This window comes from Chlamydotis macqueenii, chromosome 27, assembly GCF_036417535.1.
Source record: "Chlamydotis macqueenii isolate bChlMac1 chromosome 27, bChlMac1.mat, whole genome shotgun sequence".
NCBI lineage: Eukaryota > Metazoa > Chordata > Aves > Otidiformes > Otididae > Chlamydotis > Chlamydotis macqueenii.
Genome location: NC_141582.1, coordinates 2,344,197 through 2,366,480, shown reverse-complemented (window position 1 = coordinate 2,366,480; position 22,284 = coordinate 2,344,197). Strand labels below are relative to the sequence as shown.

At 67.1% G+C, this 22,284-nt stretch overlaps 1 protein-coding gene and 1 long non-coding RNA gene across 3 annotated transcripts; both read left to right on the top strand.

The window, feature by feature from the left end:
• Positions 1–1,772: 1,772 nt before the first annotated feature.
• On the top strand, positions 1,773–22,045 carry BMP1 (bone morphogenetic protein 1). 2 transcript variants are annotated; one of them, XM_086767880.1, is made up of 20 exons: positions 1,773–2,045; positions 10,312–10,425; positions 10,515–10,670; positions 10,775–10,892; positions 11,754–11,932; positions 12,034–12,139; positions 12,503–12,627; positions 14,538–14,653; positions 14,876–14,978; positions 15,423–15,539; positions 15,626–15,771; positions 16,056–16,251; positions 16,328–16,453; positions 16,570–16,730; positions 16,856–17,036; positions 20,473–20,598; positions 20,677–20,804; positions 20,890–21,103; positions 21,201–21,451; positions 21,578–22,045. In XM_086767880.1, exons 1-20 carry the CDS (start codon positions 1,904–1,906, stop codon positions 21,710–21,712), a joined length of 2,940 nt encoding a protein of 979 aa, XP_086624006.1. In that variant the 5' UTR covers positions 1,773–1,903; the 3' UTR covers positions 21,713–22,045. The 2 variants fall into 2 exon arrangements, with proteins under 2 accessions (XP_086624006.1, XP_086624004.1); XM_086767878.1 differs by lacking the exons at positions 20,473–20,598; positions 20,677–20,804; positions 20,890–21,103; positions 21,201–21,451; positions 21,578–22,045 and adding an exon at positions 19,700–20,143.
• On the top strand, positions 17,300–19,621 carry LOC147597394 (uncharacterized). Its single transcript, XR_015261210.1, has 3 exons — positions 17,300–18,185; positions 18,316–18,664; positions 18,901–19,621. It is a non-coding gene; the product is annotated as an uncharacterized LOC147597394 (long non-coding RNA).
• Positions 22,046–22,284: the final 239 nt, after the last annotated feature.

Below are 22,284 nucleotides of genomic sequence, written 5' to 3'. Positions count from 1 at the left end.
CAAGGGGAGCGGGAGCCGGAGGGGACCCCGCTGCGGCGCTTCCCAGGCTGGGATGCTGTGAGGGGACAAGGGACACGCACAGGGGATGGGCAAGGGGGCAAGGCAGACAGCCCCCCACGCAGGGCTGAGTTCGGAGCTCCCCAGGCTGGGGGCACCCCGACCCCGAGCTGGGGGGGGACACAGTCACCCCAAATCCCCACACCAGGTCCCCAGGAGGGGCTGCTGGGAGCTGCCGGAGGGCAGGGAGCGGGGTGGCATCCCTCAGAGCACCCTGGGCACGTCCTGCCCCATACCCGTCACCTCCCCAGTATGACCCCCCACCCACCCCTGGGTGCCGGGGAGCTGGGTGGGCCGTGGGGGCCCCATGGTGACGGGCTCTGCTGGAGCGGCAGAGCTTTGATGGTAGGTACCACTTGCAGACCTCAGGGCACATGGGTGCATGTGTGTGCAGGCGTGTGCACATGCGTGTACACACGCAGCCCAGCCCGGCCTGCCAGCTGCCTCGTCCTTGTCTCTCTGTGTGCGCACCCTCCAGCCACCCTGGGGTGCTCGCTCCCCTCCTGGGGTGCTCGCCCACCCTCCCCAGGGTGCTCACCCCTTTTCTGGGGTGCTTGCCCACCCTCCCCAGGGTGCTGGCCCAGCTCCCGGCAGGCCTGTGACCCGCCTCCAGGTGCAGGGCTGCTTTTGGGGTCGGAGAGGGAAGGCATCCCGGGGTGGGGGGGGTCCTGGCTGCACCCAGCTGGGCTGAGCCCCCCCATGAAAGGGGGTGCAGGCAGCTTCTCAGCGCATGCTCCAGGGCCTGGAGCTCACCCGTGTTTGGGAAGGGTGCATGGGCTGGGGGTGCTGCCTCCTCCTCCTCCTCCAAGGGAGGGTGTGGGGTGCAGGATATGGGGTACAGGATCAGGGGTGAGGGACTGGGGGTCCAGGACCAGGAGATAGGGGGTGTAGGGCTGGGGAATGTGGGGAATGCAGGAGCGGGGCTGGGAGATGCGGGATGGGGGGGATGTGGGGTGCAAGATCAGGACATGGGGGTGTGGGGAGGGGTGCGGCACCAGGGACGTGGGGTGTAGTTTTGGGTGCAGGAGTGGAGGTTGCGGGGCACAGGATTGAGGGGCTGCAGGGCTGAGAAGGGGGTGCAGGACTGGGATTGAGGGATAGGGGATGGGACTGGGGTGGGCAGGAGTTGTACTGGGGGATATGGGATGGGATAGGGGGGCCGGATTGGTGCTGAGGGATACAGGATGGGGATTTGGGGGACATGATCAGTACTGGGGGATACAGGATGGGACTGGGGGCGACAGGATCGATCCTGGGGGATATGGGATGGAATGGGGGGACAGGATTGGTACTGGGGGATACGGGATGGGGATTCGGGGGACACGATTGGTACTGGGAGATACAGGATCAGACCAGGGCGGGACAGGATCAGTCCTGGGAGATACAAGATGGGATGGGGGAGCAGGATTGGTGCTGGGTGTACAGGCTGGGGACTGGGGGGGACGGGATCGGTGCTGGGGGATACGGTACGGGACGTGGAGGTGCCGGACGGGACCGGGGGGAGCACGACCGGGACCAGAAGGTGCAGGACCGGGCCCGGAGGCTGCGGGGGGGGGGTGCAGGAGCGGGGGCCGCGGGCCGGGGCCGCCCCCCCGGCGCTGGCCCCGCTCCCAGCCCTGCGCCCGGGGCTGCAGGGGCCGAGCTCCGCGCTTGAACCCGCCCCCGCCAGATCTCATTTCCCTAAAAAAAAAAAAAAAAAAAAAAAAGAGAGAGAGAGAGAGAGAGAGCGCGAGGGGAGGGAAAAAAAAAAAAAAAAAGAGGGAGCGAAGAAGGGAAGGAAAGAGGGGAAGAGAGGAAAAAAAAAAGAAAAAACACCGAGCCGCCCGCCTCCCCTGCCCGCGGAGCCATGGCCGGGCTGCGGGGCTGCGGGCTGCTCCTCTGCCTGCTCCTGGCCCGGGCCATGCACTTCCCCGACTACTCCTACGTGCTGGAGGAGGAGGAGGAGGAGGACGAAGAGCCCCTGGACTACAAGGACCCCTGCAAAGCCGGTAGGACCGGGGGAGGGGAGGGGGGGATGCGCGCCGGGGGGGGGCGGCCGGGCAGACAAAGGGGAGGGGGGGGGGTGAGTGTGAGTAAGTGTGAGCGTGCCCCGCACCGCTCCCCGCTTCGGGGTTTTGCACGGGGAAACTCGGTGCCCCCCACCCTGTGCTGGCCCCCGCGCTGGGGGCTCCCCGCTGCCGGGGTTGTTTGTTTTTTTTTTTTGGGGGGGGGTGAGGGGGGGCAGCGGCTGGCCCCGCTCGGGGCTGCATCTGGTTGTACTTAGGGTGGGGAACGGCGTGGGGGGGGGCGGCTGGCCCCGAGCCCCGCTTTCTCTCCCCAACTTTGGCCGCACCGGCAGCTGTCAAAGGCGGTGGGCAGCCCCCACCCCAAAACCGGACCCGTCCCACCCCAAAACCGGACCCATCCCACCCCAAAGCCGGACCCACGCTCTGTGTCCCTTGGCTTTTCTCCTTTTTTTCCAAACCTCAGCCGGGGAAAGCTCGTCGGCCGCAGCCGTCCCGGGACACCCAGGCCGGGCTCAGCCCCGGGCGCATTTGCCAGGGGTTGGGGTCCCTCTGGGCTGGGTCAGGGGGTTGCTGAGCTGTTCCTCCAGTTTTGGAAGGGCTGGGAGCCGGCTGGGTGCTGCGAGGGGATGGTCCCTACCTCCCAGAGCGAGAGAAAGGGGATGGAAGGGTTTGGGGAGGGGGGAAACTGAGGCACGGGAGGGACCCCCGGGGCTGAGCGCAGAGGCTTGGGTCTGTCGGGTCCTGGCTGGAGGATCACGTTTCTCTTTAATGGCATTGTCTGCCCTGGAAGGCGTCTGTTGATATAACTCCGTCTACATGAGGGCTTTTTTTCTGGCCAAAAATCCTTCCCTTCCTGCCCTCCCGGGCTGAAACAGCTGGGCTTGCAAAACTGTCCGGGCAGAGCCGGCTGGAGCCTCCGCTCTGCTCCCGCTCCGTCCAGCCTCGCCGGAGAGACGGGGGCTTTGCCCGCTTCACGACCCAACTCATCCCAGCCGGCTTCGCCCGCGGCCGAGGGCCCCCTCCTCGCCCCGCTCCTGTGCATCCCGAGACCCCCGTGGGTTCCCGAGACCCCCATGGATTCCCGAGACCCCCGTGGGTTCCCAGGGCCGGCGAGGCGGCTGCTTCCCCCCCAGTTCCCCAATTCCCCGCCTGCCTTTACGAAATCCTGATGTGACTAATGCCATTACAGCAGCTCGTCCCGGGGGGGGGCCCGGGGGTGGGGATGCCACGCATCCCACCACGAGCCGGGGATTTACCCCCGCTTGGGCTCCGCAGCACCGGGATGGTGAAATCCAGCAGCGGAGGCTGCTCAGTGGCTGGAGACCCCCCCAGCATCCCCCGGCCTTGCGTAGGGGCTTGTTTTCGTTTTTCCGACCCCGGATTTCGGGCAGCGCCGGAAAGAGCTGAGAACGGAGGCCTCATCGCCACCGCGGCTGCCGGCGAGGCTACGGGGAGGGAAAACCCCGGGAGAGGAATTTGGGTTCCTTCACGGAACTCGTGCCAGAGGTATCCTGAGGCCGGCCGGCCAGGCGGGACGGCTGCCCGCCGGCCGCCCCGGTGATGCCACCCGTCTGCGCGGGTGCCAACGGGCCATCCGCCGTCGCGGCAGAGGAAGAGGCGCCCGTGCCGCCGTGTCTCTTCCAAGGATGCCAAAATGGGATTGCTGGGAGATCCGGCCCTTGGACCAACCCGCGGGCGGCCAGGGAGGGAGGAATTAGCCGTGGCCTCGGTTTCCCTTCACCCGGTCAGCAGGATATCCCGGTGTCGGTGCCCGGCTGTGAGGAGGGCAGCCGCTGGGTCGGATCCCGGTCGTGTCTCCGGCCGGGAAAGGCGGCCGGCGTCGCTCCCACCGTCCCCCGCCGTGCTGGGCGGGAGCAGCTCTGCCGGGGCTCGCTGTGTTTGCACCCGCTAAGCAAACATGTCTGGCCGGAGGGTTTGCTCGTGGCTTGGCCCCGGGGGATCCAGGGTGGTTGCGGAGTTTGGCCACGAGAGCCGGGACCCCTCGGGTGCCCCCAGCAGCCGGGGAGGGATGCAGCCCGCCTTGCTCCCTGTGTGCGCCTCCATTGCCACGTTTGGGGGTGCCTGGCTAAAGCGGGGCGCTGACACGCTTCTGCCACCCCCTTCTGTCACCCTGCTGTCCCCACTCGTGGGAAGGGGGACACGGGGGCACGCAGCTCTGCATGGCTCACGCAACCCCTCGGGGTGGGGGGAATCTGCGCCCCGTGGGGGGCTCAGCATCTCCCAGCGATGGCAGAGCCACGGGCAGTGGACAGGATGGGGTGCATCACGTGCGTGGATGGGGCTGGGGGTCCGAGCCCCCCTTCGCGGGCGTGCGAGCTTCCCGGCCGTGCCCGGAGCCCTCTGGCTCCGGCTGCCTGGGTTTCACCTAGATTACACTTTCCAGGCGTAGTCAGCGGAGGCTACTGGTTGCAGTCACACTTGTCAAGCTGCCCAAAAATATTTTCCAGCCGTTATATGTCACTTATTCATGCAGGGTAAAAATCCACCCGCGGAGCCGGGGCCGGCGGGAGGCCTGCGGTTCGGAGCTCGGGACGGCACAAGAGACCTCGGGAATCTCAGGCCGATCGCGGGAATCTGGCTTTATCTTTGTGTAATCACCCGTTCGGCGAGGCGGCGTGCTCCGCCGGGGGCCGGGTGGGCGACGGCGAGGCCGGGGGGCTCGCTGGCTCGTCCGCCGTCGCTGCCTTCCCATCTTGGCTCCTGGGAAACCCTCCGGCTGCTGATTCACGCCGGCGGGTCGTGGCGAGGGGGGCAGACGGCGTTTCCCGAGGGTTTTATCCGTCGCCGTGCCGGGACTGGGAAACACATGGGATGGGGCGGCCTTGGGGAGCCGCCGCCGGACCCGCAGAGAACAAAGCAGCCGGGGAGGATATGAGGAAAGGAGGAGGGATGGCTCCTGGGGTGGTTTTCCCCAAATTTTTCGCCTTGGCTGTTCCATGAGGGGTGTTTTCAGGGTGAGAACGTGCCCTCCTGGTTGCCCATGGCTTTGCCAGAGGTCTCCGGCATCGCCGTCAGGAGGGAAGGCGGCATTCCCGCAGCATCCCATGGAGCTGCGGGGAGCGAGCGTCCTGCTTAGAACCTGGCCGAGGGCTGTCAGTCACCGCTGTTGGGTCTGCCTGGGGGGCTCTTCGTGACAAACCCCCCCTCCATAAGGAGGAAATCCCCCTCCTCTATCTCTCGAGCGGGAGGGTGCAAGCAACCAGGCCTGGGAGCAAACTTTGGGAGGTTTGGAAGGTGGATCGGTGCTCGGGGAGGGCTGGTGGGGTGAGGATTGAGCAATAAAAGCACGAAGCGGGGGATATGTTTGCACCCAGAGCGCTGGGGCAGATGCACAGAGGTCTGGGAGCCCTTGGGTGGCGGCGTCCCTTGGCAGAGCTGGTGCCGAGCCGCAGGGACGGGTGCGGTGCCGCTGCTGGGGCCCGATCCGGCCAGGCAGTGCCCTGGGAGCCCGGGATGCTCCCACGCATGCTGAGCTGGGTGTCAGGGCGTGTTCCCATCCCCGAGGGGCTCCGGTCCCCACGCTCGCCCCACTCCTCGTGGGGGCATGTGCCGGCAAACCCCCCCCCTTCTCCAATCCCCTTGGCAGAGCAATTCACAAATATTTTCCTTTCCAGCAGCTCTGTCTTTCACAAGTGACCGATGCCGCTGGCCTGGGCTCTGTTTTTTCCTCGGTGACTGGGCTCCACGGAGGGGGAGTAAGGAGAGCCCCCCTCCCCGGGGCTCTGGTTTGACATTCTCCTCCGTTTGCTGCCAGGGAAGAGGAGCAGAAGGAAAATCCTCCCCTGGAGTGATCCAACCTTCCCTCCCACTCTTGACCTGCCCCGGGATTTAGCTGGAAGAAGTTTGGTGCTGCGGGATGTGTTTATTAGCGGCCGGGTTCCGGGGATGCTTATTTCACGCGACGCTGCGGCATCACCCGGCACGGAGCGGGCAAAGGGTTTGGAGCCCGCACGCCGATGCCCAAAGCTGGGGAGGGGAACTGGCCGTGGGTGGCCAGGGGTCTCCGGATGGGATGCGCCTTGCACCGCAGAGGGATACGGGGGGGGAACTGGGAAATGGGATCCCCGTCCCGCTGCGGATCATCCCTCCGCCTCGGGCAGTGTGCTTTAGCATCTCTGCCTTCCCCGTGCCTCAGTTTCCCCACTGGTTGCAGAGGGGCCCTGATCTGGCCTGGCTCCCAGCCTGGCCGCCGAGGTTTGAATTCCTGCTTTGTGCCTGCTGCGCTGGTCGGAAGGTGCTCTGGGAAAGCAAATATTCCTCGCCCCGGCGTTTACGGCCTGGCTGCCGGCGAGGGGCACCGGGAGAGGGGCTGCGCTGCCGTGGGGGGAGAGGAGAGGGCCCGGCTCACCTCGGCTGCCCGCCTCCGTCCTGTCCCCGGTGTCCTCGGGGTCTCTGGTGGGGACCCCGACGGCCCTGGGGATGCTCTGCATCCCTCCGCCTTCGCACCCACGCCTCCGCTCCGGGCAGGGCAGACTCCCGAAGCCGGAGGGGACCCCCAACGGCCCTGTCCGAGCCGGGATGCCCGCTCCGCTCGCCGTGGCCCCGGCGTGTTTTGCCGTGAGCGGAGCTCGCAGCGGGCGCAGCTGGGCTGGCGTGCGGGGGCGAGGGGGCGGCGCGAGGAGCATTCCTCACATATTTAACGGCTCTGCCGAGCCAGTGGGATGCTGCCCCGGTGACTCCACGGCTTTACGACCCCGGCGGCTCGGCCGAGGCCGGGATGCACCTCGTAAACCGTTCTCCTCCATCCCGTCCCGGCGATGCCTCCGGCCCCGGCTGGAGCAGAACGACTCTCTCCCTGCCTCCTCGCACGTTCCGAACCGTCCCCTCTGCTCCGTGCCTCGCACAGGGCGCGATGCTCGTGGCTCGGCGTCGCACGAGGACTTGCAGCGGCTGGGCCGGAGCTGCTAAGCCGGCGAGGAAAGGCTGGGAGCTGAGCCTTCGCTCCCGGGCAGGGGAGGCTGCCCGTCATGCCAGAGCCTGTCCTGTCCCGTGACGCTTTGAGGGCCGGCGGGAGCTGCGCAGGGGCGAGGGTCTTTCCCGTCCGGCACTGCGCACGGAGGTTCGTTTGCCCCAGACTGACCTGGAACACGATCCCGTCCTGTTTATCTGCCGCCCTCCCCTGCCAAGGCTTCCCCGCCGCTCTGTTTGCTTTTGCCTGCTCACCAGAACATCGCGTTCGCGCCCCGGCCTCTTCCCGCGGGTTATCTTTTTTTTATTATTATTATTATTATTATTTTTTTTTTATTTCTTCTTCACATTTCCCAACCTTGGTGGAGTCCGAAGTCAGGCTCATCCCAAAATCCTGGCGACGCCGGAGAGGTCAGGCCCACGGGTACCCCTCTCCTTTGCTTGGGTTGAAAGGATGCTGAGCAGCTCCTGCATCCTCGGCGTGCTGCGGCGAGGGGGACAGAGAGACCCTCGCGGGGACAGCCACCACGCCGCACGCGGGCAGGAGGTGCCTGTAGCATCGGGACGGGGTGCCGCAGGGGTTGGCCCGCGTCCGAATGAAAAACCTTGTTTGTCTAAAGCTTCGGCCCCGGGGGTTACGTCACCGTTCCAAGAACCCGAAAGAAAACACACAGCACAAAAAGTCAAACAACAGCGGAGGGCTGAGTTATCTCCTGGCTTTGGGGCGGGGAAGAGCTCGGTGGGAGCCTCGCCGGCAGGTCCCAAACAGCTGGTTGTTTTCCGGGCGACGGGAGGGATGTGCATGGCCAGAGCCCGGATGCTCCCGCTCGCCCCTTCCCTGCTCCCGTCCCTGTTCCTCCGTGGCCGATGGGGACGAGGACGGGGTCATCCCGTCCCCGTGGCCGGTGCCTGCCCTTGAAGCCGGTGCCCCGCTGGCTCCGCGTCCTCCCCGCTGGCACCGCATCCTCTCTGCCGGCACCGTATCCTCCCCGCCAGCACGGCCGCGGCTCGGACCTTGCCCCCGGTGCCAACGCGGCCAGCGCTGGGGTTGAGCAGAGGGCGGCCCCCTGCGAGCCGTGCCCCACGGCCTGGGGTCCTGGGCGGGGGTGCGGGTTGCAGGGCACGGGTGCTGAGAGGTGCCGTGCTTCGGTGGGTGCTGAGCTGCTGGAGGCCAGCCCGGCTCCCCGACACATTTCTCCCCGCTCCAACCTGTGTTTCCCGAGCCCTGGCAGCTCCTCACCACCCACGGCAGTGAACTGGGACCATTCCCGGCACGGCGCCTTCGCCCTGTAAGCCCCCCGCTTTGGAGGGAGGATGCTCTCTTGGTGAGCAGGGACAAGTGGCAACGTCCCCGACGAAGCCCCTTGGGGTGCTCAACAGCGTCTGGGAAGTTTTGGTGAGCAGAGCCCCCCCCCCCCCAAACCATCCCACGTGTCACCGCGCAGGGAGCGAGGGGGAGGAGGACGCAACCGGAGCCCAAACCAACGTGGAAGTTTCTCAGTCCAACACTTCGGGCTCATCCCCAACGTGTCCTGACAGGGACGGCTGCCGGGACAGCCCCACGGCTCCGACGTCCCCTCCGGGAGCAGCCAGCCGCCTTCCCCGCCCCGGGGCTGGGGGTTTTTTGGGGAAGCCGAGCTGCCTTGCACCGCCTGGGAAAGCAGCCCCACGTCCCCGCGCTCGCCTGCCCGGCTCTCTCACGTATCCCAAATCCCTCACATATGGTTTCTATATCACTTGGCTCTGCCGGCGCTTGCTCGGCTGTAAGCGAGCTTAACTTTCCCTTGTCTTTCCATGCGGCTCTTGGCACGGGACGCTCGTCCTTCTCCCCGGCCCTGGTCCTCCCCTGCGCTGCCCGTTCGGACACGTCTCTCCCAGCCCCGGGGAGGGTGCGGGGAGGCCGGGGCCGGCTCCTGCCTCCGCTCTGCCCTCAAATTGCAGCTTTGGCCGTGCCAGTGGCGGGTCGGTGCCAGGGGAGGTGCCGGCCTCGGCTTGTTTGCTCTTCCCTCGGCTTCGCTGCGGGTCGGCTCTCCACCCTGGGGCTTCCTCGGCCGACAGACCCAAAATGTGGCTCTTTGACCCCAAAGCGCTCCACGCCACCGCTGGAGCAGGGTTTGGGCTCGGTGCCATGCAAAGGCACGGGGTCCAGTCGAGCTGGGGCGCCCGGGCCGGTCCTCTCGCCCCGTGCCGGTTGTTTTGGATATGTCAGGGTTATCCTAATTGTCCCGTCTTGCTTTTGTAATTAGTGGCTCTTTTGGGATCCACTTGCTAATTGCTTGGAGCGTGCGCTTGGCATCGCTCCCCGTCGGCCCCTGAGCCGGTCCAGCCACCTCACTCCCCACCACGGCCAGTTCCCTGCCCTTCCCCGGGGGCTGGCGAGGGCAGGGGGTGCCCGGGACCACCCGTTCGCCCCCGCGATGCCCACGAACCCGGTGAGAAACCCAGCTCCACCCTGCGTTTGCCGCATCCGGAGCCCTTGCGCCGGCGCTGGCGCGGCGGCACGGCGTGACCTCAGCCAGCCCTCGCGCTCGGGCCGCGGCGTTTCCGCAACAGCCGGGTCCCCGGGGCTCAGCGCCAGCCAAGCGCCGAAGCCGGCGGCCACGTCCCGCAGCGTCGACTCACGGCGAGGCCGCGGCGCGCGGGAGGGCAGGGGGAAGAGGAGGAGGAGGAAGGAGGAGGAAGGCTTGTGTCCTCCGGCCTCGTCATGCCGAAGCATCTCCGCGCCCCCAGCCCCGCCGTGGCGGAGCGGTGCTGGAGGGGCTCCCGGCCCCGGCAGACGGACGGACAGACGGACGCCCCTTGGCCGGCTCCGTTCCCGAGGGCGCCGGGCGCAGCGGGAGCTTCCTGGGCCATATGGCTTTGCTTGGCAGCGGCAGATGACGCGGAGGTCGTCGGAGCCATCCCGGGGCTGTCGGAGCTCGCACCGGGCTGGGGGGGCAGGATGGGGGTCCCGAGCCCAGCGCTGGGTTTGGCGAAGTGAAGAGAAAGCGGTTTTGCAACACAAATAATAACGGAAACCCTAAAAAGTGACGGGCCGGGCTTTATGGGAACCAGATGTCAGCGCGGGGCTGGCTCCGGCAGCTGGGAGGAGCGGGGGGGGCCCAGCCGGCACCGCGCTCGCTTTCCTTCCCGGCCCCCGGTTGCAGCAAAGGGGGAGGAGGAGGAAGGGTTTGCCTTCCTCTTCAGGGGCGTGCTGGGTCTGGAGAAGGACTGAGGAGAGGCTGGGAATGGGGACCCCAGCCCCCGATGGGGTTTGGGGTCCCATGGCAGAGGCATGGCGGGCTCACACCTCCTTCCCCCCCCCCCACCCCTCCCTCAGCTGCCTTCCTGGGGGACATCGCCCTGGACGAGGAGGATCTGCAGCTCTTCCAGGTGGACCGGGTGGTGGACCTGGCACGCCGCACCATCACGCGCCTCCCCGCCAACGCCTCAGGTACCGCCGCGGCCCCAACCCTCCCGGCCACCTCCGTCCCCGGGCGGGGGGCTGCCGCCCGCGCTCACCCCCTGCCCCGCACCCCGCAGGCAGCACCAACGCCACCAACGCCAGCCCGCGGCCGGGCCGCCAACCCCGCAACCGCGGCCGGCAACGGGCACGGAGCCGCCGTGCCGCCACGTCCCGGCCGGAGAGAGTGTGGCCGGACGGGGTCATCCCCTACGTGATCAGCGGCAACTTCAGCGGTGAGTGCAGGCTCCATCCGGGGGGATGCTCCATCCGCGGCGTGCCTCAGTTTCCCCGCGCCGGGCTGACGGGCCCCCCCACCACCGCCGCCCCCCTCCCGCAGGCAGCCAGCGAGCCATCTTCCGGCAGGCGATGCGGCACTGGGAGAAGCACACTTGCGTCACCTTCCTGGAGCGCAACGACGAGGACAGCTACATCGTCTTCACCTACCGCCCCTGCGGGTACGTGGTGGGGGGGGTCCCGGGACCACCCCGCCCCTTGGCTCTTGCGCTGCGAAGAGGGAGCGCGGTGGCCCGGGTGGGATGCTCGGCTGAGGTGCTTTGGCACCGAAAAGCCCGCGTCGGCGTGTGCGTGGAGCTAAAGGGCTGGCCCAGACCCACGCGGTTTCGTGGAGGGGTGGGAAGTGAACGGGACCCGTCCCCCGGGTCTGGTCCCCGCGGGTGGCCGGGGCACGGGTGGTCCCGGAGCCACGGAGCTGCGGCACTCACCGCCGCGGGCCGGGGGCTGAGGTCGGTGGCGCGGCACCAGCCCGGGCTTGCAGCGGGGCCGACGCCAAGGGAAACAGGGGTTTGGAAGAGCTCGGCGTCTTCACGCGTCGGGGCACGGCCCCGGCCAAGCAGATGGCGGTTCGGAGGAGCTTTCCCCTGGAACGGGCTGCGCGCGACGGCGGGGGGGGATGCTGATCCACACCCCCGCACCCGCACGAGCCCTCAGCCTGGGTCTGGCGCGCGAGCTGCCGGGCACGGGCAAGGGTCCACACGCGGTGCAGGATGGGCACCCACGGGAACGGCACCCCGGGATGCCGTGCCGTGCCGTCCCGTGCCAAGCAGCCCGGGGGCAGGAGCCGAGCTCTCCCAGTTTCCAGGCAGAGCTGGGGCTGGAGGCACGGCTCACACTCCCCGCGTGGGCAGGACGGCTGATGCTTCCAGCCATTCCAGGAGCAGGGATGCTTCCCAGATGCTCCGCACCAAGCAGGACCCGGGGGGGCTGATCCTCCCGGCCTGACTCATCTCTTTACTCCGGGAAGCACCGGGATGCCCATGCCGCAGGGGCTCACCCAGTGCCACCCACCTCCCCCCCAGGTGCTGTTCCTACGTGGGCCGCCGAGGCGGGGGACCCCAGGCCATCTCCATCGGCAAAAACTGTGACAAATTCGGGATCGTGGTGCACGAGCTGGGCCACGTCATCGGGTTTTGGCACGAGCACACGCGCCCCGACCGGGACGACCACGTCTCCATCATCCGGGAGAACATCCAGCCAGGTAGGGACCAGCCTCCCTCCTCCTCCTCCTCCTCCCTGCCCTGGGGTGCTGCCAAATCCGGGGTCCCCCCGCCCCGCCGACGTCCCGCCTCCCTCCCGCAGGGCAGGAGTACAACTTCTTGAAGATGGAGCCGGAGGAGGTGGAGTCGCTGGGCGAGACGTACGATTTCGACAGCATCATGCACTACGCCAGGAACACCTTCTCCAGGTACGCGGCCCGGGCTGGCTCGCCCACGCGTCCCCGTCCTCCCCGCGGGGCTGGGGACCTTGTGCCACCGCGGCACAGTGGCACGTTGGCAGCTCCGCACGGGGTTAAGATGCTCGGTGCAAGGCTCCCGGCTCTCGCGGAGTGTTGCCGTGGCGTGTCGGGGCAGGATGAAGCCCCGTGGCATCCATTTCCAGGGCAGGAACGGTGCTGGCCCTGCGGTCACCTCCGGCGGGGACACGTCCCCGCTGACTCACCGGCCCGCAGGCTTTAATTAGCCGGGCTGTTTTTAGCATCCTTCCCGCCGCCGCGGAGCGGGTGCTTTCCGGCCGCGCGCTTCACCCTCTTCCCCGCTCTCACCCTCAGGGGCATCTTCCTCGACACCATCCTGCCCAAGTACGACGTGAACGGGGTGCGGCCCGCCATCGGCCAGCGGACGCGGCTGAGCAAAGGGGACATCGCCCAAGCCCGCAAGCTCTACCGCTGCCCGGGTGAGTGCCTCCGGGACGGCGCGTCGCTGCCGGGGGGGCCCGAGCGGCCGACGGGGTGGGCGTGCGCGGGGCCGTATCTCCCGGAAAACAGCGCTGCTTTCACCCCGGGAATGGATAAAGGAAGCATCATCCTGGCTGGATCCGCTGTTTCCAGTGGAAAAACCCTTTTTGGGGCCCTCCTTGCCATCAGACACCCTGCAAGGAGAGCGCAAGTTGCCACGGCGCTTTTTTGGGGTGTTTGTGAGCAAAAGCTAAATGCAAGACCTCGGTGAGCCTCGCAGGGCCCTGCCCCTGTGAGCAAGGGCATCCTTGGCTGCTCTCTCCTCCGAGAAAAGAGCATCCCTCCCCGTGAGCATCTTCCAGGAGCATCCCTCCCCACAAGCATCTTCCAGGAGCATCCCTCCCTGTGAGCATCTTCCAGGAGCATTCCTCCCCACAAGCATCTTCCAGGAGCATCCCTCCCTGTGAGCATCTTCCAGGAGCATCCCTCCCTGCAAGCATCTTCCAGGAGCATCCCTCCCTGCGAGCATCTTCCAGGAGCATCCCTCCCCGTGAGCATCTTCCAGGAGCATCCCTCCCCACAAGCATCTTCCAGGAGCATCCCTCCCCACAAGCATCTTCCAGGAGCATCCCTCCCCGTGAGCATCTTCCAGGAGCATCCCTCCCCACAAGCATCTTCCAGGAGCATCCCTCCCCACAAGCATCTTCCAGGAGCATTCCTCCCCACAAGCATCTTCCAGGAGCATTCCTCCTCACGAGCATATTCCAGGAGCATCCCTCCCCGTGAGCATATTCCAGGAGCATCCCTCCCCGTGAGCATATTCCAGGAGCATCCCCCGAGAGCAAAACATCCTCAGACGCCGTCCTCCAAGCGCATCCTCCGAGCCACCCCAACAGCAAGAAGGGTTTTGGGAGGAGGCACAGCCAGGCTGTCGCCGGCGGGACGGGAGAGCACGGTCCCACCACAGGCCACGAGCCGGGGATGCTCGGCACGATCGGGCGCAACGCGTTGTCACCTCGAGTGACGCCAAGGACCGTGGCCCAGGAGCAGCGGCGCTGCTGACACCAGTCCCCCCGGCTGCAGGCGTGCGCTCCAGGACTGGACCAGCGACATCTGCAAGGAGTTTGGCTCCCGCGCTTAATTCCAGCGCCTAATTAGCAGCCTGGAAGAGGGATGCCTTTGTGAGGGGCCCCGGCAGCCAGCTGTGCCGTGTTCGGGGGCTGCGAGCGCGAGCAGGAAAAGTGATTAGTTTGGAGGGGAAAAAAAAAAAAAAAAAGAAAAAAAAAAAGAAAAAAGGGAAAAAAAAAAGAAAAAAAAAAGCAAAAAAAAAGCCCCTCTGCAGCCCAGCTTTCCCTTCCCTTTGTTTCCACTGTGTGGAGGGAAAAAAGGCAGCGAGCCCAGGTTTCAAGCCGCCTTTTTTTACTGTTTCACCTTTCATCTCGCAGCCCCCCCGAGCAGGAGGTGGGGGGCGGCCGCCTTGGCCCCACCAAGCGCCGTGTGCCGTGGCTGCGGCATCATGTGGCTTCCAGATGGCAAGGCTGGGCCGGATCCAGGCGGCGGCCGTGTAAACCTGCCCGGAGCCCGGGCGGCGAGCCGGGACCCCGCGGCGTGGCGGGACACAGCGGGGGGCCACGGGATGGCTCCCGTCCCTGGGGCTCGGTGGCCAAGCCGGGGGCACGGTGCTTGCGAGGGGGTGGCGGGGAGCCGGGAGCATCGCCAGCCGCTGCGGTGAGGTGTGGGGCTTTTGGGGGTCGCTGGGGCGAGGCGGTGATGATGGGTTTTTTTGCAGAGCTGTCCTCAAGGCTGGGAATTTGGGTGGTAAAAGGGCTGGGGGCGGCGGCTGGTCCCAACCCGATGCTGGTGGGCTTCACCAGGGGTCTGACCCCCCCCCTCTTTTTCCCCTTCACAGCCTGTGGGGAGACGCTCCAAGACAGCCAGGGCAACTTTTCCTCCCCTGAGTTTCCCAACGGATACTCTGCCCACATGCACTGCGTCTGGAGGATCTCCGTCACCCCCGGAGAGAAGGTACCGGCCGCCGGCGCGGCGCCAAAGGCACCTCGCCTCCTCCCAGCCCTCCTCTTCCTCCTTGCCCCATCTTTTCCCCTGGGGTTCCCCTCATCCCAGCGGGTGCCTGGCTGCGGTTCGGGATGCTGCCGGCCGTCACCGCTGAGCGGGTCCGGGTACCATGACCCAGCACGGTGCGGGGGGAGGTCTCACCCCACGCTTTTTCTCCTCCCCCGACCTTAGATCATCCTGAACTTCACCACCTTGGACCTCTACCGAAGCCGGCTGTGCTGGTACGACTACGTGGAGGTGAGAGACGGGTTCTGGAGAAAGGCCACGCTGCGAGGTAACCAACCGGGAGCTCTTAGCCTGGCCGGCCGGGGGATGCTCCGGGTGCCGGCGGCGGGGCCAGGGGCTCCCCCCCGCCTCTATCCCTGCCTGACCCGTGTGCCAAAGCCCCGGGAGGGGGGAGAAACTGGCCCCAGAGGGGTTCTTGAGGTGAACCGAGCTCCCAGTGAAACCAGTCTGGCTTTCCCCAGGGAGATGCCAGTATCTCAGTCCCATCCCCGTGAGCTGGGTGTTCCCCAAATCCCAGTTGACCCCGCGCTCTGAAACACCCAGTTTCTGTCAATCGGCCGGGAAAGCCGGAGGGGAGCGGGGGGAGGACGAGCAGCTCTTTCCCTTTAGGATTCCGGTGGGGTGGGGGGGCGCGGCAAGGGGGACCGGGATGTGGAGGTGAGGAAGAGGAGGGCGCGGGGCCGGCCGCAGCCCAGCACGCCTTCATCCCCAGGCAGGTTCTGCGGGAACAAGCTGCCCGAGCCCATCATCTCCACCGACAGCCGCCTCTGGGTCGAGTTCCGGAGCAGCAGCAACTGGGTGGGCAAAGGCTTCTTCGCCGTCTACGAAGGTAGGGGTGGGCGGGGAGGGGGGTCAGGGCTGGCTGCGGGGCAAGGTAGGGGGGCTCAGGCGGCTTCTCCCCCCTTTTCCTTCCAGCCATCTGCGGGGGGGACGTGAGGAAGGACAACGGGCACATCCAGTCCCCCAATTACCCCGACGACTACCGGCCCAGCAAGGTGTGCGTCTGGAAAATCACCGTCTCCGAGGGCTTCCACGTGGGCTTGACCTTCCAGTCCTTCGAGGTGGGTGAGCATCGCCCCCGCCCCGTCGTACCCGTCCCCTCCTTCCTTGGGATGGGAAGGGGGAAATCGCCCCAGCAGCATCTCCCCGACCCGGTGCGCCGCACGGGACAGGCCTGGGGCTGCAGCATCCCTCTGCGCTCTTTGCGTGCCTCAGTTTCCCCGTGCAGCGGATCGGCTCCCTCGGCTGCCGGGGGCGTGGGTGGAAGGAAAGGAGCAGGAAGGGTTTGGGGACGCTGAGGGCAGGATGGCATCCCCCCACTCTTGCTAACACCCCCCCTCCCCAGATCGAGCGACACGATAGCTGCGCCTACGACTACCTTGAGATCCGGGACGGCAGCAGCGAGTCGAGCAGCCTCATCGGGCGCTACTGCGGCTACGACAAGCCGGACGACATCAAGAGCACCTCCAACAAGCTCTGGATGAAATTCGTCTCCGACGGCTCCATCAACAAAGCGGGCTTCGCCGTCAACTTCTTCAAAGGTAGGAGATGCGCCGGGGGCGATGCTGGGTCGGGGGGGGTCCTGCCCGCCCGCTCAGCCCCTCTGCCCCTCCCCAGAGGTGGACGAGTGCTCGCGTCCCAACAACGGCGGCTGCGAGCAGCGCTGCGTCAACACCCTGGGCAGCTACAAATGCGCCTGCGACCCCGGCTACGAGCTGGCTTCCGACAAACGCCGCTGCGAGGGTGAGTGCCCCCCACCACCACCCTCGCCCCCCACCCACCCACCCATCCCCGTGCGGCATCCCTAATCCCGGGGAGCCCCTGGACGTGACGGGCGCTGGGTGCCTCCCGCCCTGCAGCCGCCTGCGGAGGTTTCCTCACCAAGCTGAACGGGTCCATCACCAGCCCGGGGTGGCCCAAGGAGTACCCCCCCAACAAGAACTGCATCTGGCAACTGGTGGCCCCCACCCAGTACCGCATCTCCCTGCAGTTCGACTTCTTCGAGACCGAGGGCAATGACGTGAGTCAGCCAGGGAGCGGCCCCTCGCCATCCTATGTGTCCCCCCCACCCACGCTGTGGGGCTCAGAGGGTGTCACAGCCCCCCATATGCCCCCCCCCCCCACGTGGTCCCTTGCGCCCCGCAGGTCTGCAAATACGATTTTGTGGAGGTGCGCAGCGGGCTGACCGCCGACTCCAAGCTGCACGGCAAGTTCTGCGGCGCCGAGAAGCCGGACGTCATCACCTCCCAGTACAACAACATGAGGATCGAGTTCAAGTCCGACAACACCGTCTCCAAAAAAGGCTTCAAAGCCCATTTCTTCTCAGGTAGAGCTGCCCGGCCCCGCCACCGGCGTCCCCCGCCCTCCCTCGCCGTGCCAACCCTCCCCGCGCCCCTGAACCGCCGCTAACGCCTGCCCTTACCCGCACTGGGGGTGCAGCCCCCGGTCCCAGTCCGGCGGGGGGGTGCGAACCCCTCCAAGCCTCCGGCAGCCCAGCTGGCAGCGCGTTTTGCTGCCTCTCCAGGCTTTTTCCCCATTTTGGGGGGCCATTGGGTCCTAATTCAGACGCTGGGGTGCTCCCGGGGGGTCCCCAAATGGGTGCTGGGCTCCAGCCGCATCCGTAGAGCCAGGGAGAAAAGTGCTGGGAACAGGGATGTGCTCAGCCCTGGAGGGGCCAGCGCTGGCCGGGGGGGGTGGGAGCAGCTCTCGCCCCCCAGCCCCGCCGCGGGCCGGGCACTGCACCCCTCGGGGAGGGCGGCGATGCCCCCCGCCCCGCTCTGCTGCCCGCTGCGCTGCATCATCCCCGCTACGCTGCACGGCCGCCGGCTTCCTGCGCTTCCCGGGTAGGATGCTCCGGGATATCGGCATCCGGCTGCCGCCGCATCTCAGGTCTCCGGAGCGGGCCCTCCTCCCCAAAAAACCGTTACCTGCTTAGTCCCGTCTGTTCTGTGGTCCTCTCTCCTCTCCCGGGCCACTCCGCCGGGAGATGGTGTCACCTCGGGGTCTTGGCGGGGTAGGGATGGGGACACGGAGCGAAACGAGCAGCCGGCTGCGGCCGAGCGTCACCCGGGGCCCATCCCCGGTTCGGGGGCTGCTGTGGGACCCTCGTGCAAGAGAGGGCCCCCTCGGCGCGGTGCCCTGGACGTCAGCCCGGCCGCGAGCGACCGACGGCACCACCCGGGCTGGACCGGACCACCGACGCCTTGTGCTTCCCGTCGCTTTCGTGGCCCCGTCGAGGCCGTTTTGGAGGGGCCGCGGGAGCCGGCGTCCCCAGGAGCCCTCGGGGTTCCCCTCGGGGTTCCCCGGAGCGGCAGAGACCCCGCGGGCCGGGGGGAGAGTGTCTTTGCTTTATTTTTTTAATTAAAACCAAGGCAAGTAAGGGGGCCCAGCCGTCGGGAGAGCCGGCGCCCTCCAGCAAAGCGAGACCTCGGGAAAGCCCAGCGGCCGAGCGGCAGCGGGACCACGGGGCAGCCGGGTGAGTCCCCCCTCGCCGCGCTTCGGGCTCCTTCCCTCCTCTTCCTCAGCCCTCGGGACGCGCGGTGGTCCCACGGGGGCCGCTCCCATCCCGGACCACCGAACCCTCTCCTCCGCTTCTCCCCGCGCAGGGTCTCGGGTTTTCCCGGCGGCAGGAGCGCGCTGGAGGACTCGGCCACGCCAGGGTCCCTCCTCGGGTCCCCTCCCTGGGGTCGCTCGCGGCCAACCCTGGGCGAAGCATCTCCCGCGCGGCTCCTTTTTAGCCGCCGAGGGTCTCTGCGCTCCTTCCTTGCCGCTCCGGACGCAGCCGGCCACCGAGCCCTGTCCCTCGGTGCCGCGGGCAGCCTGGCCACCCGGGTGCCCGTTTTCCCCCCGGGTGAAGACGTGACCCCTTCCTCTTCCTCCTCTTCCTCCTCCTCCTCACGGGCTCGCGCGTAAGGACGGGTTCGCCCGGGCATTCACCGCGGTGTCGGCGGCCAGGTACGTGTCCCCCCCCCCGGCTCTCGGGATGGGGGTATCGGTAGCGGGGTGATGGGCGCAGGCGGGGGCTGCGGGGCGGCGAGCAGCCCGGAGCCGTGGGACGCGCGCCGGGATGGCGGTGAGCACGTGGCGAGGCCGGCGAGGAAGCCGGTTGGAATAAAGGATTGCTAAAGACACCGAGCCGGTGGGCTTCTTTTCCTCTGCCAACTCTCTCCGCTCTTGTCTCGCCCGCCCAGGCTTCCCTCCGTCCCGCCGACGGGGCGATGCCGCGCACGCTCCCCCGGTGCCGGAGCTGCTCCCAGCCCGCCCCGGCCCATCCGAAGCCCCTTCCCATCCCCAAACCAGCCTTCCCGCCTCGCTTCCTCTCTCAGACCTGGGAGATGTCAGGTTATAGACTCCGGTTGAGAGGCGGCCGCGGGGCGTGGGGCTGCCCCATGGATTTTGGGTGGGGGGGCCTGGGGCAGGACCCCCCCTCGCCGCTGCCCACGGCTCCGGGAGGGATGCTCGGGTGGCCGGTGCCTGCTTGCTGCACCCTTCCCCCCCCCTCCGCCGCTGCCCGCTCCCCAGACCCTCGCCCCGTGGGGAGGGGGAGCATGGAGGGGGCGATGGGTCACGCAGCATCCCGCCCCGGCCCCGAAGCGGGGGGCTCTGGGGGGGCTGGCGAGCGCCGGGACGCGGGCAGGCGGTGGGAGAGGAGTACGGCCAGCCCCGGGGGGGACACCTCGCTCCAGGCGAGCCCAAACCCCTCCGCTGCCATTCCCACGCCTCCCCCAGCCCCGACACCCCCAGGATCCCGCTCGAAGCCCATCCTCATCCTCCCAAAACCAGCCGTGCCTCCTCCTCCTCCTCTTCCTCCCCACAAGAGCCGCACGCCGCCGAGCCCCGGCTGCACGAGGGGCTGGCGGGGGTCCCCTCCGCTGCCCGCTTCCCCGGCTGCCACCCCGCATGCCCTGCCGCCCCCCGCTGCCCCCATCGCTCCCCCTCCTCTTTTCTTTTTTTTTTTTTTTTTTTTTCCTCTCCCCTCTCTCTTTGCAGAGAAGAAGCAGCAGCTGCAGCCCCCGAAATCTCGCCCGCCCGGCCTGAAGTTTCGCCTGCAGAAGCGGCCGCGGGGTCCCTCCTGAGCCACGCCGTCCCTCTCCATCTTTCTCAGGAACGCCGCGGCCCTCCCGGGGCACCGCGCGGGAGCACGCCGGGGCCGAGCCGAGCCGGGCTGAGCCGCGCCACCGGCCTCGGCGGCCCCTTGCTTGACAGAACTGGTTGTTGGCCTTATTTTTAATTTTTTTTTTTTTTTTTTAATTTTTTTTTTCCGTTGTGGTTGTTTCAAGCGCCCCCTTTGCCCCGTCCCTGTTGTTTTTGTCATTGACCAGCTGACTTTGGTGTTGTTTGTTTTTTTTTTTTCCCCCTGATTTTTCCCGTGTCTGTGACATTTCCCTATCGATGAGTAAAGAGGGACTCCCGCGTCCTGGTCTTTCTTGTGCATCTTTGGTTGTCACTGTGTGTTTTTCTGCCTTCCCCATCCGTGCCGTGAGCAGGTAATGGTTGTGCCCGTGGGTCAGCCCAGGGAGAGGAGGAGACCCCAGCCCGTCCCGTCCCGTCCCGTCCGCCCGCGGGGGCTGCCCCGGCTGGGGCGAGGGACGGCGAAGCTGCTTGCTGTGGGCCGTAGGCGCTTGCTTGGCTGGTTGCTCCTCGGAGGGCGGCGGCGCGGGGCTTGGGGACCGGCACGCGCCGTTACCAGGATGGCACGCCGGCGCTGGGATTTCCCACCCGGCTCAGCCGCGGACCCCTCCGCTCTCTCCCTCTCTCCGCAGATAAGGACGAGTGTTCCAAAAACAACGGGGGATGCCAGCACGAGTGCCTCAACTCCTTCGGCAGCTACGAGTGCCAGTGCCGCAGCGGCTTCGTGCTGCACGACAACAAGCACGACTGCAAGGAAGGCGAGTCCGCGCCCCCCGCCAGCCCCAGCAGGACCCCCCCACCCCAAATCCCTGACCCCCCCCCCGCTCTCCCCACAGCTGGCTGCAACCATAAGGTGACATCCATCTCGGGGACCATCACCAGCCCCAACTGGCCGGATAAATACCCCAGCAAGAAGGAGTGTACCTGGGCCATCACCACCACGCCGGGGCACCGCGTCAAACTGGTAGGGACTGGGAAGGCAACCGGGGGGCGGGTGGGCTGCGTCGGGGGGGACCGAGCGCCGCTGAGCTCGGCCGTCGCCTCCGCAGACCTTCTCGGAGCTGGACGTGGAAGCGCAGCAGGAATGCGCCTACGACCACCTGGAGATCTACGACGGCAAGGACGCCAAAGCGCCGGCGCTCGGCCGCTTCTGCGGGGCCAAAGAGCCCGAGCCGCTCGTCTCCTCCGGGAATAAGATGTTCCTCAAGTTCATCTCCGATAACTCGGTCCAGAAGAAGGGCTTCGAGGCCACCCACACCACAGGTATGGCCATGAGGCTGGGGAAACCTGGTTATGGGGCAGGGGAGGGAGAGCGTGGACCCTCCTAAAACCCCCACCCTGCTTTTGGCTTCTCCCTCAGTGTGCGGGGGCCAGGTCCGCGCCGAGGTGAAGACCAAGGATTTGTATTCGCACGCGCAATTCGGGGATAACAACTACCCGGGGGGCTCGGACTGCGAGTGGGTGATCATGGCGGAGGAGGGCTACGGCGTGGAGCTCATCTTCCAGACCTTCGAGATCGAGGAGGAAGCCGACTGCGGCTACGACTACATGGAGCTCTTCGACGGCTACGACGGGACGGCCCCGCGCCTCGGGCGCTTCTGCGGGTCCGGGGTGAGCCGGGGATGGGGGGAGCCGTGGGGTGGGTGACGTGCGACGGGGGACGATGATTTTGCACCCTCCCATTGGTAAATCCACCCCCTCGGGGGTCCTGAGCACCCCTCTCCCTCGCCCCGGCAGCCCCCGGAGGAGGTCTACTCGGCCGGAGATTCGGTGATGATCCGCTTCCACTCGGACGACACCATCAACAAGAAGGGTTTCCACCTTCGCTACACCAGCACCAAGTTCCAGGACACGCTGCACACGAGAAAATGAGGGTTGGGGGTCCCGGCCCCCCCCACGGCGGCGGGGCGGGGGAGGAGGAGGAGGAGGGCAGGGAGGAAGGAAGGAAAGGGGGAGCGCTGCCCTGCACAGACTGCACGGAGGAGCACACAGCCAACCTCAGCACTCAGACACGCTCGCACGGGTCCCCCCGGGGGGGCTCGGGCGCCCACGGGCACAAGGGCAGAGGGGGGGGCCGAGCGGGACCCGCTCCCCTTCCTCGCCCGCAGCTCTCTGAATGTACAAACCAGTAACCGGGAAGAGCCCAACACACGGAAGGTGCTGTCTCTCTCTTGTACCGATGAAATAAATACCCTTGTACGTGGAGGGGGGCGGCCCCAGCCTCTTTCCTTCCACCCCAGCCTCCCCCCGAGGAAGACTGGCATCCGAAAACGGGGAGAGGAGAGCACCCCACGCCCTGTGCCGGTTCGGGGCAGCTCTGCAGGTAGGTGCTCGCCCCGCACCTTCGTTTTTCTGCGGCGTAGTGCAAGTGGTCTCGCTCGGCGCGGGGCGGATGGGTGCCACGTGCTCCAGCCACCGCGTCCCCCCGCCGCAAACCGGCGGCA